Here is a 16851-nt window from a genome sequence, read left to right as displayed (position 1 = left end):
GCAATTGTCTTTTTACGGTGCCGAGACCTTGTGAGAGGGCCCTTTAAATGGCCACTAAAGGAAAATATTAAGTCGAGCTAGATCGATGGATTATACAACTAGAAATTTATCATCGTTCGTTGTGTGCCATTATATCACTATTACATAGAAAATTGCCGCCGAAGCTCGGGCTGCTGTTAATTTTGAACTGCCTGCGCCAAAGCGGACAAGCTGATGTAGTCTCCGTGTGACTCCCGCCGTGCTGCATTGTGTGAATCAGCCAGTGTGCACGTCATATGAGAGATGTAATCCACAATAAGTGGCGCCGCTCCGATTTTTCTCTTTTGTCGCTTTCTCGCTCACAAAAGCTCTGTTCTCACTACAAATGACCAATTTGTTAATTACAGAAGTCTAATCTTTCAATCAAGCTTGGCTTGATATTTTCCTTCAGTGTCCCCTTTAATGTCATTATGAGCACCATTGCACTATCGTAGTGTAAATATTCCCACGTTTGTTGATGCGCTGTAGCTACCGTTTTCACTGCGTCGCACCTTAAACGAGACTGCAATGCTCTCGCTTCTGTTAATCCGTGGCTCAGGTGAGCTCTGAGGGCAACTGGATGCATCTGTGCTACCAATCTCGACTGCAAGCCAAGAAGGCACTGAGCAAGAACGGCAAGGTTTTCGGATCGCACACCATGGTCGGCGTCAAGGCCTGTGGGCTGCCCGACCAGCCAGGCCAGGCGTCCTCGTCCAAGGAGAACACGGCTACCATCGAGGCCCGGCCGCTCGTGCAGGCCTACCGAGCCTCGGCCAGCAGGCGCCAGGTGACGCTACCGGAGACGCCCACACCGCGCCGCGACACAACGGTGGCGTCGCGAGCGCTGGAGTATCTCTTCGGGTGGTAGCGGCACCACCACCTTTGCCACGGCTGTTGCTCTTCACTGCTGGAATTAAAGCGGCAACCTTTCCCAACTGGTTGCTTTTTAGTTTTTAGTATTGTCCGTTTCTTTTCTACAGACATTCGAGAAACAAAAGAGGAACGGTGAAGTTGAACCACATTCCAGGAATGTATAACTTAGCTCAGTAAGACGTAAACGAGGGGACATATTATGGGGCGATCACTTTCGGCGATACTATCGCCTCGGCCATCAGGCGTGCACTGATTGGCTGGTTGAGCGTATGCCATGTGAAAGTGATAGTATCGCTGAAAGTGACGGTTCGAGAATACGTCCCCATACATTGGCAGCTTGTAGGCAGTTTTTGTGCCAGAGTCATTACCTTGTAGAAAACTAATTACTGTTTATGAAGTTGAACTGGCTGCAGCTGACTTAATCTCTGTACTATTTTTTGTTGTTTGTTCTGCACGGCTTTTCCTTGGCACTTTCTAAAGATGCTCTAGCCCACACTTTCGTTTTGCCACTAGAAAATTACAACGTCCTGTCATCACCAAAAGGAATGGTTTCAGGCAGCATTGACACCAATGCCCTGATAAAAAATATCAGACGACAGGTATTTCTGCTTGACAACTTCCAGAGTGGTTGCATTGAGATTCTGCTGAAAGGTTGTACAGTTAAACCTCAATATAACGAAATTCGCGATGTAACAAAGTATAACTTTTTGTAACTTTTCCGTAGAATACCATGTATTTAGAAGTTCAGCATTAAGTGTGTTATCCCCGCAGGGGCGTCTGCGTAAGCAGGCGTTTGGTGTGTTGCGCCACCACGTACCCGAGCACACGAGGGTTGGACCCTCCCGCGTGTAGCCGTGCGCGGCTTAGCCGTGTCCGGGGAAAGGGGGATCCTGGAGGTTGAGCCGATGCCGGGTGTTCGGACCTTTAAGGCCCCCCGGCGGAGGCAACACGCCTCTTTGGCCTCTGCTTCACGTAGACGGCACCCCCGGACTGACCCACCCGGGGGAAATCGGTAGTCGCCTCTTCCTATCTCTCTCTCCTCAAGCGTTCGTCTTTATCTCTCACTTTTTTATCTTTCCTGTCCTCTTCTCTCTTCCATTTACTTCCTTTCTCCACGGCGGCAAGGGTTAACCTTGTGTGGATATCCTACCTTGGGTACACCATATTGGGTTATAGTGATGGCGTACGGCTGGCGTCGTGCAGGCTTGTACACAAGCTGTGCCGCGTCCCCTCGTTGGGCTCCGTGGTGGGCGGTCGGCGCTGTTGCCGAACATACACATTTTCCTATGGCAGCGCAAGCCTCTGTTGTTTATGATCGGCGTCTGAAGAGATGCCGCACCGAAGTACCATTTCAATTTTCCTTTCAAAGCAACGCCCCAACATTTCCAAAGTACTATGTAGTGCATAGTGAAAGCAACACTCCGGTAAGGAAACTCTCTCCTTTCCTGGTAGCGAAGTGTCTGAAAGACAAAATCGGACCAACATACAAAGCATCCAAAATGTCTAGCGGGGACCTCCTCCTAGAACTGAATAACAAAGATCAGGCAGATAAGCTCTCTGAACTTACCAGTATTGGCGAAGCTACAGTGACTGTTTCAGCCCACAGAACACTTAATACAAGCAGGGGAGTAATATCTGAAGAAGACTTCATTGGTTTAAGCGACGAGGAACTCCTGGAAGGTTTTGAGGAACAAAATGTCACCAAAGTACAAAGAATAGTAATCCGCAGAAACGATCAAGAAATCCCCACTAAACATGTCATACTCACCTTCGGAACAAGCGTAATGCCTACCTCTCTCGATGCCGGTTATGTCAAAGTCAATGTGAGACCATATATCCCAAACCCCAGACGATGCTTCAAATGCCAAAGATTCGGACATGCTTCACATGCATGCCGAGGACAAACAACTTGTGCTAAATGCAGCTCCAACGATCACCAATCTGAGCATTGCACCTCTTCACCATTTTGTGTTAACTGTAAAGGAGACCATCCAGCCTACTCGCGTTCGTGCCCATGCTGGAAAAAGGAAAAGGAGATCATTGCACTAACTGTAAAAGAAAAAATCTCGTTCGTCGAAGCCAGAAAACGACTGTCGTACCTTTCGCGACGCAGTTATGCCGAAGTGACGCAGGCGGGGGCAGCGTCACAGAGGCCTCCGGAGTCCGAGCCCACGCGCAGTGGCGCCGCAGGGACTCCTCCCGCCCCCGTGGTGGAAGCAGCCAGTACTGCTCCGCCCTCTTCAACGGCCCTGCAGACAGCAGTCCCGCAGGGCCCTAAGATCAAGCGCACTCCAAGGCCCGAGACACGTGTCTCGGCGCCAAACTCTCGGTCCTCCAGCGCCTCAGAGAAAGCAATGGAGGTCGAAACAAAAACCCCGGTGTCCTCGACACCAAAGGACAAGCGCTCTCTCGAGCGCGGTAAGAGGGACAAAATCCCAATAACAACTCTAAATAAGAAGGCGGTAACCTAAGCGTTATCGCTCTGTTGTATCTACCTTCTTCAGATCCATGTCACCTTACATCTTTCTTATCTCCCATTCACTCGTTAATATCATTTTTTACCTTTCAGTTTTACAATGGCTTTTATGATCCAATGGAATTGTAGAGGTCTCTTACGTAACTTAGGTGACATAAAAGACCTGTTAATAAACTTCTCTCCTGTGGCCCTGTGCTTACAGGAAACCAACCTAGGCGATAAACACAAAAACATTTTAAAAGGCTTCACCGTTGTACGGCGCGACCGTACACAGGCGAACCGGCTGTCAGGTGGTGTAGCCATTGTTCTTCCAGGTGGCATAGGAGCCAGAGAAGTTCCCATTAACACTCATATAGAAGTCGTTGCTGTCACAGTTTTAGCTCACAAAACCATCACCATTTGTTCTGTATACATTCCGCCGCATTCACATTTTACCGTAAGAGACCTACAGTTAATTTTAAACCAGCTACCTGAACCATTTTTAATAGGCGGTGATTTTAATTCGCATAACACGTTATGGGGTAGTAAAACTACTGACAACAGGGGTCAAACGCTTGAAGATTTTATCCTAACAAATGACATATGCCTTTTAAACACAGGTGCGGCTACTTACTACTCCCCAAGCACAGGAGCTATGAGTTGCTTAGATCTAGCACTGTGCTCTCCATCTCTTTTTTTGCGATTTTCAGTGGAATGTTATTCAGAACCCCTATGGTAGTGACCATATGCCCGCTATAATTAAAAGAACATCTACTTTTCCTACCTTCCCATTGAGGCCACCCCGTTGGAAACTCCATCTAGCAGACTGGCCTCTCTTTACTGAAAAGGCCACTCTGGATAAAATATCAGATGAGCTAACCATAGATGAAATGAACAATCAGATCACCGCCTGTATACTTGCTGCAGCAGCAGACACAATCCCACAATCCTCTGGCTTCTTAAGAAAAAACCTGAAACCCTGGTGGACGAAGGAATGTACGCAAACAAAAAAACTGCAAAACAAAGCGTGGGGTATCTTTCGACGATACCCAACACAAGATAATCTACTCTCTAGATTTCAAAAAAGCAAAAGCGAAAGCCAGGTACACACGCAGACAAGCAGAAAGACAGTCATGGAAAAATTATGTATCGTCTGTAAATAGTTCAATAACATCCAAACGAATGTGGGATCAGCTTCGCAAGTTTAGAGGCGATTACGCTTCGTACACTATCCCCATACTGTCACCTCCAGGCACACAAACAAATATAGAAGAACAAGCAGACATATTAGGGCAACATTTCCACGATATATCAAGCTCGAAAAACTACTCTGCTGCATTCCTGAAACATAAGCAAGTAGAAGAAAAACTAAAGCTTCCGACCACAGGAAGTTCAGAAAGACTGTATAATGGCCCTCTAACACTTCCAGAAATCAACAGAGTCCTTACTAGTGGCAAAAGAACAGCACCCGGTCCGGACAGGGTACACTATGCAATGCTAGCCCACCTATCCCCTAAAGCAGTTGAGACCTTGCTTCATTTCTTCAACATAATCTGGGAAACGGGGAAAATGCCCAAAGAGTGGAAGAAAGCTATCATAATCCCGTTCTTGAAAGCTGGAAAGTCTCCCACAACAGCAACCAGTTATAGACCCATAGCACTCACAAGTTGTCTTGCAAAGTCCTATGAGGCCATCATCAACATAAGATTGACATACGTCCTTGACACAGAAAACATGCTAGATAACCATCAGTGTGGATACAAGAAAGGTTGCTCCACAACAGATCACCTAGTCCGGCTAGAAGACGAGATACGTGCGGCCTTCCTACACAAACAATATTGTCTCACTGTTTTCTTTGACTTAGAAAGGGCGTACGACACAACATGGAGGTTTGGCATATTAAGGGACTTAGCAGATTTAGGAATCCGAGGTAGAATGCTGAAATGTCTAGCCGATTTCATGTCAGACCGAACATTCCAGGTGCGTTTAGGAACGGCATTGTCACGTGTATTCAATCAGGAGAATGGTGTGCCACAAGGATGCGTACTAAGCACAACACTCTTTATAGTAAAAATGAACTCCGTTAACAAAGTCATTCCCCCCTCTGTTATGCACTCCATATACGTCGATGATCTGCAAATAGCGTGCCGCGCCTCAAACTTACAAACATGTGAAAGGCAGCTCCAGATAACAATTAATAAACTAACCGAATGGGCTGAGAAAAATGGCCTCCGCTTCTCTACCCAAAAAACCGTTACAGTGCTTTTTTCGCAAAAACGAGGGTTGTATTTAGACCCGGATTTAAAAATGAATGATGTCGCGCTGCCGGTGAAACAAGAATATAAATTCTTGGGAGTAACCTTTGACAAAAAACTAAACTTCCTATCCCACATCAAAGCACTAAAGGTTAAAGCAAATAAAGCTCTAAATATCCTTAAAATTTTGTCTCATAAGCACTGGGGTTCCGACCGAACGTGCCTTTTACGTGTCTACCGGTCTCTTGTGCGTAGCCTTTTAGACTACGGCTCCGTGGTTTACGGCTCAGCCAGACAGTCCTACATCCAACGACTTGATCCGGTACACAACCTTGGACTGCGACTGGCAAGTGGTGCCTACCGAACTTCACCTATTCCAAGTTTATACGTCGAGTGTAATGAACCTTCCTTACAGCAGCGCAGAGCTTTCCTCACTTTTTCCTACGTTCTCAGAATTCAGTCATCACCCCAACACATATGCTACAACATCCTCACACAATGCAACACACGCTTACACTACACAAATAAACCGAACACGATTAGGCCACTTGTCCTGCGGTATGAGCAATACTGTCGGGATTATGGCATTCCCCACGAAGTCCTCCAGGTTGCCAAGAAACCACAACGGTTGGCCCTGTGGTACGATTTCACACACTTATGTGATTGGACGTTAACACATTTAAAGAAAAGAGACATCCCACACGAACACATTAAACAAGAATTCCGTGCACTTCAGGACAAATATCAAAATAACATCCAATATTACACTGATGGCTCTAAAACAAAAGATCACGTGGGTGTGGGGGCCGTAGCGGAAAATTGGGAAACAAGTATTCGATTGCCACAACACGCTTCTGTTTTCACGGCTGAAGTTTACGCCATCTGGGTTGTTGTGAAAAAGATTGTCACTGATAAACACAAAAATGCAGTCATATACACAGATTCTTTAAGCACACTAAAGGCTCTACATCCCAAATCTGAGTGTGAACCCCTGATAGGAGACATTTTAAATATGTTGGCGCTTAACAAATACGGGAGGTCAATTCGTTTCTGCTGGGTTCCAAGTCATGTAGGGATACCGGGTAACGAAGCAGCTGACAGATGTGCATCGATGGCAGCGTACAAAGAGATAACAAACACAATACTTCCACACAAAGATAGCATCCGTGCGATTAGAAAAGCCTTAACGGCAAAATGGCAACGCGAATGGGACCGTTGTGGCGACAACAAGCTACATCTCACTAAACCCATACTTGGCGAGTGGAAGTCATGCTGTCATCAGGAGCGGTTCATCGAAGTAGTTTTATGCCGACTACGCATTGGGCACACACACCTCACACACAATTACTTACTTACAAAAGAAGACACACCAACATGCGAGAAATGTCAAGAACCACTAACAGTTATGCACATATTACTGACATGTACACATATTGAAACACACAGACGAGCACTTTTACACAAGCTATATCAACTACACATACCTTTGCACCCTGCTCTAATTTTAGGTGATAATCCACTAGTACCATTATGTGACATCCGTAAATTTCTAGGTGACACTGGCTTTTTACATAAAATATAGATTAACAAAGCCTTTTCCTTTAAAAACTGGATTTTAAAACACCTCGTGCTTGGCGCAGCATAGCCTCAGCCGCTTTTGCGCCATTAAACCCCATTTAACTAACTAACATTAAGTGTGTTATACACGGTTTCAATACAGCCGCGAAGGAATACCAAGGTAAACAATCGACGGAGCCCATCTCAGGATGAATCGACAGTAATGCATTTGCCACTCAATCGATATAGCGACACACTGTCGAAACGAGTTATTTATGAGGTGTGCACTGCAGCGGGATTCCTCTTTCGCGCTTCCCTAAGAACACGGGGCCTTCTAGCACCGCCGCCGCGAAGCGTGCGCGTTGCCTCCGACATGCATGGCCCGCCGATGCGTGCGAACGCTGAGAAACGCGTCATGTGAGAACCAGGCTCTAGCTCTTCTTTCCGGACACGTTGCGCCGTCTGGTGGCACTACAGAGAAGTCCGCACGTGGCCTCCGAGATGAGAGGCTTGATGCGGCGGTGCCAGCGAACGTTGAGAATTGTTCCCTCGCTGATCTGCGCATTCGGTAGCGCATTCTCAGCGACTCAAGTTGGCGAGTGGTTAATCAGTGATTCATTGAAGAGCGGCACGTACCCAGTGCGTTCGCGGCGCAGCGTGTTAACGCGTCGGGATGCTGTCCTTGAGGAACCCTTGCAACATGGGCTCGATTCCGCTCGGCACCGAATAAATTTAAGGGATATTTTTTGCCTCGTTGTAGAGCGGCACTTTCCCAGTGCCACATAACTAGTTACCCAAATTGGCGTCAAAGATGTTCATTGAAAACCAGCACAAGCCGTCAGGCTCCGCATATATCTACACGTATGTATGCTATACGCCATGCCATGCTGTACGCCATGATGTTATATGCTGGCTATATATTGCTACGCTATTCTATCACTGAAGTTGTTCATACCAGTTCCTACATTCATGACTAAATTATTCCCCAAAATTTTGGCAATGACAGCTCATAAACAAATGTCATATAAATGTAACGCTCACAGCGCATGCATTTTATCTTAAATCTCAGATTATTAAATACTAAAAGCGCAAAACAATATCCCAGGTCAAACCTGAAAGCGATGTAATTTTACTGGCGCGGCTTCTTACGAGCAGCGTAGTGGTGCCTGTGCGATGTCAGAGGTCGTACACAGCGCGGTAAGCCTTTCAATGGTGCTAGAAATTGTGGCGCATCCATATAGTCGTACGCACGTATAGTTGGAACAACGTTCGAGAAGTTCACGCGCAACGCTAAATCTTGCTATCGCAGTCAGTGCTTCATCCGTCAGGCGGAACTGCCATTTTTTTACAAGCACACTGAAGTCTACTGAAGGACACAAGCACACACTCTTACACTCTAAGAAAAGTATACACCCTTTGGGGTGTATAATGCCACACAATGATAATCGTCATCTGTCTTGTCTGCATTTCCTTCCTTTAACGCTGCGAGCCCGGTACTTTCTAGTAACGAATGAAAGACAGATAACGATGACACTCTTAGAAATATTTACGCCCTTTGGGGCGTATCTTGTCCCGCAACAATAATTGTCATCTGTCTTGCCCGCGTCTCCTTTCTTTAACGCTGCGAGCCCGGTACTTCCCAGTCACGAACGACATGCGCGTTATCAGTGTGACGCAGCTCCTTGAAAGGAAAGTAGCGAGCGCCGAGCTTTCAAGAAAGGAAACTCGGGCAAGACAGATGACGATTATCGTTGTGGGACAAGATAAGCCCCAAAGGGTGTAAATATTTGTAAGAGTGTATCGTTGTGGGACAAGATACGCCCAAAAGGGCGTAAATTTTTCTAAGAGTGCGGGCTCACCGCGTTAAAGAAAGAAAATGCGGACAAGACAGATGACGATTATTGTGATGTGGAAAAAGCGTGTAATTTTGCTTAAGAATGTACTTTCCTGTCGAGAATGCTCTGTCATGCAGCTAACGCGCATATGCCTTTCGTGACTTGGAATTACCGGGCTCGCAGCTTTAAAGAAAGGAAATACAGACAAGACAGACGATGATTATCGTTGTGCGGCAAGATACGGCCCAGAGGGTGTACTTTTGTTTAAGGGTGCAGGTGAGTAAATCAAGTCTTACACTACACTCTTAAAACGGTTGCACCCTTTGGGGTGTATATTTGTCCCACAACAATAATCGTCATCTGCCTTGCTTGCGTTTCCTTTCCTGAAAACTCGGCGCTCGCTACTTTCCTGTCGAGAACGCTGCGTCACACTGATAAGGCGCATGCCGTTCGTGACTGGAAAGTACCGGGCTCGCAGTGTTAAAGAAAGGAAACGTGGGCAGCACGGATGACGATTATCGTTGTGGGACAAGATACGCCCCAAAGGGTGTAAATTTTTCTAAGAGTGTATAAAATGAAATTACACCCTTTCGGTCGTACCTTGCCACACAACGATAAGCGTCATCTGTCTTGTCCGCATTTCCTTTCTTTAACGCTGCGAGCCCGGTACTTCCCAGTAACGAACGGCATGCGCGTTATCAGCATGACGTAGCATTGCCGACAGTAAATAGCGGGCGTGGCGTTTTCAAGGAACAAAACGCAAGCAAGGCATATGACGATTATTGTTGTGCGGCAGATGTACAGGCGCCGACAAAAGTGGTATACTCCACGCAGCGGAAGCCGGAGCAACGGATGGATGGATGGATGGATGTTATGAGCGTCCCCTTTGGAACGGGGCGGTGGATTGCGCCACCAAGCTCTTGCTACTATGCTGCCTAATATCCTACCTAGGTTAACCAATGAAAAAAGAAAAAAAAAAAAACACTGAACTACCACGTCCAAATTTTCTGATCCCCTATTGCGAACTGTGCTTTTGTACGTCTCCGTCTTTTGTCGTTTCCCTACTTTTCTTCCACCAATCCTCCAATCGCCTCTTACTAATGTCTATTGCCGACCTGTTTGCTTTACCACTGCTCCCGCTGAACCCAAGGGCTTAAGGAGGCCAGTGGTGCCTAAATCGACCGCTGGGTAGACGTCTTCACATTCTAATAAAATATGCTCCGTCGTTTCCGTCGCTTTACCGCAGCAAGCACATGCTTCTTCTTCCTTCTTATATCTCGCTTTATAGGTGCGCGTTCTAAGGCATCCCGATCTCGCTTCGAAAAGTAATGAGCTTCCCTTTGAGTTATCATAAATGGTTTCTTTCCTGATTTCGTTTTTTCCTCTTAAGTACTGTGCAGCACATGGCAGGTTTCTTTTCCATTGCCGCCACCCATGAGATTAATTCAGCCTCTCTGACTATCCTCTTGACCTTCTTTGTTGCTGTGTTGCCTACCCCACAGGCCGCATACTTGCTGGTAAGCTTCCTAGTTCTTTTCCTCCACTGTGAATCAATGTTTTGCCTGTACAGATACCTAAACGGCAAACTGCATCGCAACGTCATCTACAGCCAGCATCTGGGATCGAGACCATAGAGTTAGTAGAACAACTCTAGAGGAAAAGCTGGGCCAGAAAAGTGGGAACCTCTAGGGCGCCGCCCTGTTGCTACTGGTCAATGTGGCCAGCGCAATTACTATTGAAAGAGCTGAAAACAGGTACAGGTCACCTTAGGCTTTGTCATCTAAAAACGCATACCTGATGGCTTTGTGAAAATGGTGCGTTAATATTAAGTTTACAGAAAGCGATCGCTAAGTCAGTGACTTATGTAAATCACTGTGTACGCATTCATGCAATAAAGGATGACGCGAATTTCGGTTTCGAATCAGTTTTTTGGATGCGTAGTTGTTTCGTACAGTTTAGGTTTGACATGCGATCGCGCGTCGACATCGGACGCTATGGCACACTCGTGCCTTATGTGCCGCCGAAGCCCCGAAGTGCATATACCTTCACATGTAAGTAAACTAATGTATCACCTTGTTGAGAATATTACGCGAGTAGGCAGCTCTTGTGGTGCATCACAATCGTTTGAGAAGCGTCACAGTAGAGTATTTTTCTACATGCGGAGCGGTGTTTTTATTTGCAGGTTTCCCTTCAGTAGGAAATTGCTGGACAGGCGGACCAGCGCACCGGAATTGTGTTGGCGAAGCCACAAGCAACTCATAGAATCTGTTTAATTGTTGCACTTTGAACAATCATGCTTCTACAAAGGCCACAGCAGAAAAACAGCCTGATGCCGAGTATTTCTGTGCCACGAAGTAATCAAGAGGCGAGTGCCTAATGCGGACGAAATCGAGTGCATCGAGACTTAGAACGACAGAAAGCTGAGCTAGTTGGTAAGGATTCATTATGCAAAACAGAGGTGAGGCGTGCAGACAGGACAGAAGAGTAAACAAGTGGGCGGCGCTCGTGTTGTTTGCTTGTAAATACTCTACTCTTGTGTCCTGTCTGCACGCCTCACCTCCGTTTTGCATAACGAGTGCATCAACCCACATATTAATAGCGTAGGCGTTTTATTAACTGTGCAATATTTTCAACGCTTCCTTGCATGCCATTTCATGTGGCATATCTTTTCTGGTCACAAATTTGTGCAGCGAATCTATTTGCATGATCGACTCCGGGCCTGTGGGACCGTTCACTAGCACTTGATGCCGAGTCTTTTACATGTATCCATAAACTGTAGATATGCACATCAGATCCCTGCGAGCATTTTCAAAATTCAATTATTTTAGACAACAGGCACATATGCAATACTGACATAATCTCAAATACCACTAAGCAGCTGGGACACATTCTTGTTGACCATACTCGCAGGTAAAATAAGTAGATCATGTGGACAGCTCCAGCTCATTTTTCTTAAATCAGTTGTACAGGGGTTTGCAAAAATATTTTTTTTCTCGCGCACCGATTATTTTGCTGTATAAGCAAGAGAACCCACCACGTTAGTGTAACGTATCTTGTACATCACACTAATGTGTGCTTTAATTTACCTAGCGAGATGAGTTACTCTTATGGCTCATTCAGTCAAATCACACTGCAAGCTGCATTCATCAATCTTCAATTGGATTTTGCAAATGTTTAATGAAACATATTTCCCTTTTATGTAGATATGCAATGGCAAGCCCTTCTGTGTGTTCCAAAGGTAAAATTTAAGATCTAAATTAAAGAAGACATTTCTAGCCAGAAACAAGCAAAAATGGTGAATGCAGAGTATCAGAAGCCCAAGGTACAGAAATTATGAGGAGTGTCGAATGGTTGTAGGAAGAGAGTCGTATTTGAAAATGTAAGACTCTTTAGTGGAGGTCAAGCAAGTCAATATAGGTAGAATACTCTGCAAAATTATGCGAGTGAGGGGATGTCAAACAATGGGGTCAGGAAATGCATTGTTTTTCTGCAAAACAAAAGCTGATTGCCATTACATAAGTCACTTTAGCATCATGAGACTGCTGCTTGATAAATTCAGGAATAAACCAAAAAACAAGACACGCAAAAATAAAAAACAATTTAATGATGCCCTCTCCACACTGGCATAAATAAAAGAAACACATCACATCTAATGTGGACATATCAGACGCCTTGTGAAACACTACAGGAAAAATTCAGTTTCGAGCTATGGCACTTGCCGCATAGATGTGGGGGGCCTTGCACTAATAGTGATAGTTATCACTGCATTTAGAAATTGAAAGCATTCATGCAGACAAGGATGATTCTTTATATTTTTGGCTACCACTTCAAATGCCTCCACCAAGTGTTACGATGCTGCACGCAGCCATACTAAGGATCTCGCAGCAACACCTGCAGGTAAAAAGCAGAAGCAGTCAAAGTGCTGGTGTGCACTGGACACTGTCTTTGAAAACTTTTAGGCAAGAAGAGTGCAAGAAGCAGACATAACAACTGCATTTATTTCCATAATTCCCCATTTGAATGGTTTTTTCTTTTTGCTTAGACAATGCCTACGCCTAGCCACAGCAGCTCCCTCATACAGACTCCGCAAGCCAAGAGGCCATGGAGGCAAATGCAGGTAAGAGGCAAGAAGCAATAGCACTGGTATCGACATTCATCTAATTTCTTTCTTTTTCTTTCGTTAAGGCAGCCAGCACACCTCGAACAGCCACCTTGTCTGCGGGTGTGTCACCCTAGTCGCCAAGGAAACATTTGAGGGAAAGCGACAGGCAATGTGAACAGCCACTTCTCCATGTAAACGATACTCTTTCTCTCGGATGACTCCTACGCCTCGCCTCGCCAGCACACTTGTGCACAAAGATGCCGCGGAGGCATGTGCAGGACAGAGGCAAGAAGCAGTGGTACTGGTGTCGACATTCACCCAATTTCTTTTTCTTACACTGAGGCAGCCAGCACACCTTGAAGAGCCACCTTGACTGCGGGTGTGTCAGTAGATTCTTGTTGTACATATGCTCATAATAAACTTCAGTAAACTTGAACTTGATAATAAACTTGGAGGCAAATGGGACATTGATGCATTGTCTTTTTTTAACATTTATTGTACACATACAATATACGTTATACTTTGCAGTGCTACAGAGCGTATTTTGAAGCTTCCCCCTATATTTTGCACCTTTAATTACGTATGTGTTGTGTGGCCCTCAATGCAGTTCATGTTGTAGCAGCTGCTTTGTCTGTGTATCGCACATTGGCTTAAGCTCATGATATCCACATACGTCTCTCACATATACAAAATAAAGTTCTATGTAGTTCTCAGTGTTACAACAAAAAATGAAAGTAAACAATCCAATCGTGGAATTGTGTTTATTACAGTGATTCCTATGACAGTTACTGACAAGTTGACAACTCAACTGGTCAATCCGTCCCATAGCCTCCTCTATTTTTCAAAAATAAAGGAGGCTATGATCCGTCATGGCAAGTAATTGTATGTATACATAAAGAAAAGGGGGTATGTGTGTGTGTTTGTAGGGGGGGGGTATAGGATTAGGGCGGTACGAAAAAATGTACCAACACCGTCCTCTAGACCCATTCCGTTAAGGTACCGTAACAAAGCGTATTATGCATAAAGTTCGTACAACCAACTCTGATATTACTACACACGCCAGGCGACGCGAGCTACATTTGCCATTACGCATTCGCGACTGCACCGGATGCCCTCCATATTATTCTCGTTAATCGTGCTCACTGCACAGAGGTAAAAGAAAGATCATGGGCGCAGGTGCCTTTTAAAGTATCTCGACCTTGCGAGGCACTGCTGCGCGTGCCAGGGGAGCTGTCCGTGCGAACACTCCCTGGCACACACCTGCCTCGGCGGCCCCAACCTACGTACCGTTCTGCTTCGAGCTTTGATCCCCCCACTGTCCCTTGGGTGCCCTGGAGTTCCTGCGCCGCCTGCTTTATTATAATCACAGGTGCTCTCCTGAGACTTCCGTTTGTCGGTTACGTGTGCCCTACAGCTGGATCAGTACTTGTAATAATAAAAAAAAACGATATATCGTCGCGGCGGTAGTTCGCGAAAGCGGCTTTTGCAACATACCGCGCCCGTGCGAAGAGAATTACGGAACGCCAACGAGGAATCTGACCACAGCTTCGAGCTCGTAACCTCGTCGAGTGACACTCCTGCAACAGGCGTGACCGCTGAAAACCGCATACCGCCGGAAACTTCAACAGGATCATCCCTCGGTTGCATAACTGCCACCTGTACGGCCAACATGGACCACAGCCACACCGTCCCGCAACATAGAATAAAGAACCAACTTATAAAGCCAAAACACACGGCTGCACGCACACCTCACGACCACGACCTACTATACAGTAGGTCGTGATCACGACACTTCAAGCGAGACGCCATGCTGCTGCGCTTCTACGGTTGCCGGATTAAAACTGACTACTGTCACCAAGTCTAGCAAGCGTCTCAGGATCTGGCAACCTCGGCGCGTAGCAACATGGCGGCGCTCTTGCGGTTCCCGATTTCAATGCATGGGCCCTATGGGTAGCTTGTCCTCTAGAATCAGTATAGTAACTCTATGATCGAGACAGCCAATGGGTGCCCTTTATTATCTGCAAGCATGTCGCTTGACTCGTCTCAATGTTTCGTGTTTCAGCTCGCCAAAATGCCGAGCGACGCCGCTGCAGTAGCAATCTGCGTGGAGTATACCACTTTTGTCGGCGCCTGTACATCCCAAAGGGTGTAAACGTTTTTTAGATTGTATCGTTGTGTGGCAAATATACACCCCAAAGGGACCCATTGGTCTAAGAGTGTACTCACGTTCGTTACGTTTGCGTATAACACCGCGACGGAAGCGACCACCGGTTTTTGACCTTTTTTTCTCTTGTATGGACATGAGCCTTCGTGTCAACTGGATACTATCCTTCCCTACGGACCTGACGCCTCTAAGTGCACTACAATTTCAGAAGTCGCCCGATGCGCTGAAGATTACCGCCAGCTGGCTCGTTCGTTGACCAGCGATGATCAGGGGCGTCAGAAGACACGACGTGACAGTCATCAGTGCTACACCCACCTTCCCTGCCGGTTCCCTTGTTTGGCTATGAACAACCCCCAGAAGGCGAGTGCCGGTTTGCTTCAAGGAACGTGCGCGCTCCAAGCGGTTGCCCGACATCCTAACTTATTTTTTATTTCTCTTTTTGCGAATTTTAAATCGGACGAAGCGCGGGAAGTGGTTGTCTTCGTGCGTCCGTCGAGCCAACACCACCTAGATAGCGCAAGGCCTTTTCACTCCGGTCCATGACGTCATGTTAGCTGGCCCGGCCAACCCGGCTGCCATAGAATCTAATGGGGATGCTCCCGAGTCGGCAACAGTGATTTTGACGTCACCGCTTTTATCGCGCCAGCCTTGTCAATGGACATTTCGGGCCAGGTAGCGTGACGTCATGGATCGGAGTAAACAGGCCTTGTGCTATCTAGGTGGTGTTGGTCGAGCTCACCCCCGCTCACCCTTGCCACTCGCTCAGCGATATCACAAGTCGGATCGCGCTTGGTCATCTGCTTCGCTTGTCGACTCAAGTATGAAGGTGTAAGAGATAAGACAGAGAAGCTTGATCGGGCGTGCAACGAACGGCAGACGCAGGATACCAGGTCAACCAAGCATTAGACGAAGATGGCTAAACGGGGCATCGCATGTGTTTTTCACAGTTTTTCAGGTTTCCTAATGACAGCAGGTAAGCACAAGTGTTTCACTTTACTTTCGGAGCAGGTATTCATTTTGCATGAGTAAACCAGTTCTGTGCAAGCCTGAGTAGACTGACATAGGAGTAGTGTCGCTCGACCCATCCGTCATGATGGCAGCCCAACTGCTGTCGGCGAAATACTTGTACTAAACGGCTTGAGTGCGTGGTTGTAGGGCTACGCATTTTGTGCACTCTTTACTTTGACGACACATACAGCCAAGGCTAAAGTAAAAAAAAAAACAAAAAAAAAAGAACAGATGCAGTCGTGATGTTTTATCAAACTTCAAGAGCAGTGACGGCAAAAGGATGTACGCACGTAATTTCTTCTTGCGTTTTGATGCACCATTATTAAGATATCCTGTTGAACAAGGTTGAAGCTCTACTTTATCTGAATTTTGGAGCGTAGGCGGTACCATACGCTCAGTTACATTGCTTTAGCCTCAGCTTCCGTGTGGGCAAGTTTTTGAGCACCCGTTTTATAGACGAGGCGCACTGTGATTCGTTTTGCCCGCAAAATGTATTTAATAATACCGTTAATACAAGTATAGAGTATTCAATGCTAATTAAGTACGATGCGGTAATCCCCCATGCGATGAAGAGGGCTATTAAG

General features: G+C 46.3%; 1 protein-coding gene and 1 long non-coding RNA gene across 4 annotated transcripts in view; both read left to right on the top strand.

Moving 5' to 3' along the window:
- The window catches only part of LOC126517725 (FGFR1 oncogene partner 2 homolog), a 29489-nt gene extending 28515 nt beyond the window's left edge, over positions 1-974 (top strand). For all 3 annotated transcript variants that reach the window (XM_050167519.2, XM_050167517.1, XM_050167518.2), the window contains exon 8: positions 578-974. In XM_050167519.2, coding sequence (XP_050023476.1) covers positions 578-886 — 309 coding nt within the window. In that variant the 3' untranslated portion in view covers positions 887-974. The remainder of the gene's footprint in view (positions 1-577) is intronic.
- Positions 975-15993: 15019 nt separating this feature from the next.
- LOC140214037 (uncharacterized) overlaps positions 15994-16851 on the top strand; it is a 219858-nt gene continuing 219000 nt past the window's right edge. The window contains exon 1 of the long non-coding RNA XR_011890950.1: positions 15994-16232. This is a non-coding gene — a long non-coding RNA (uncharacterized lncRNA). The remainder of the gene's footprint in view (positions 16233-16851) is intronic.

Source organism: Dermacentor andersoni, chromosome 11 (genome assembly GCF_023375885.2).
Source record: "Dermacentor andersoni chromosome 11, qqDerAnde1_hic_scaffold, whole genome shotgun sequence".
Taxonomy (NCBI): Eukaryota; Metazoa; Arthropoda; class Arachnida; order Ixodida; family Ixodidae; genus Dermacentor; species Dermacentor andersoni.
This window is presented reverse-complemented; position numbering and strand designations above follow the sequence as displayed.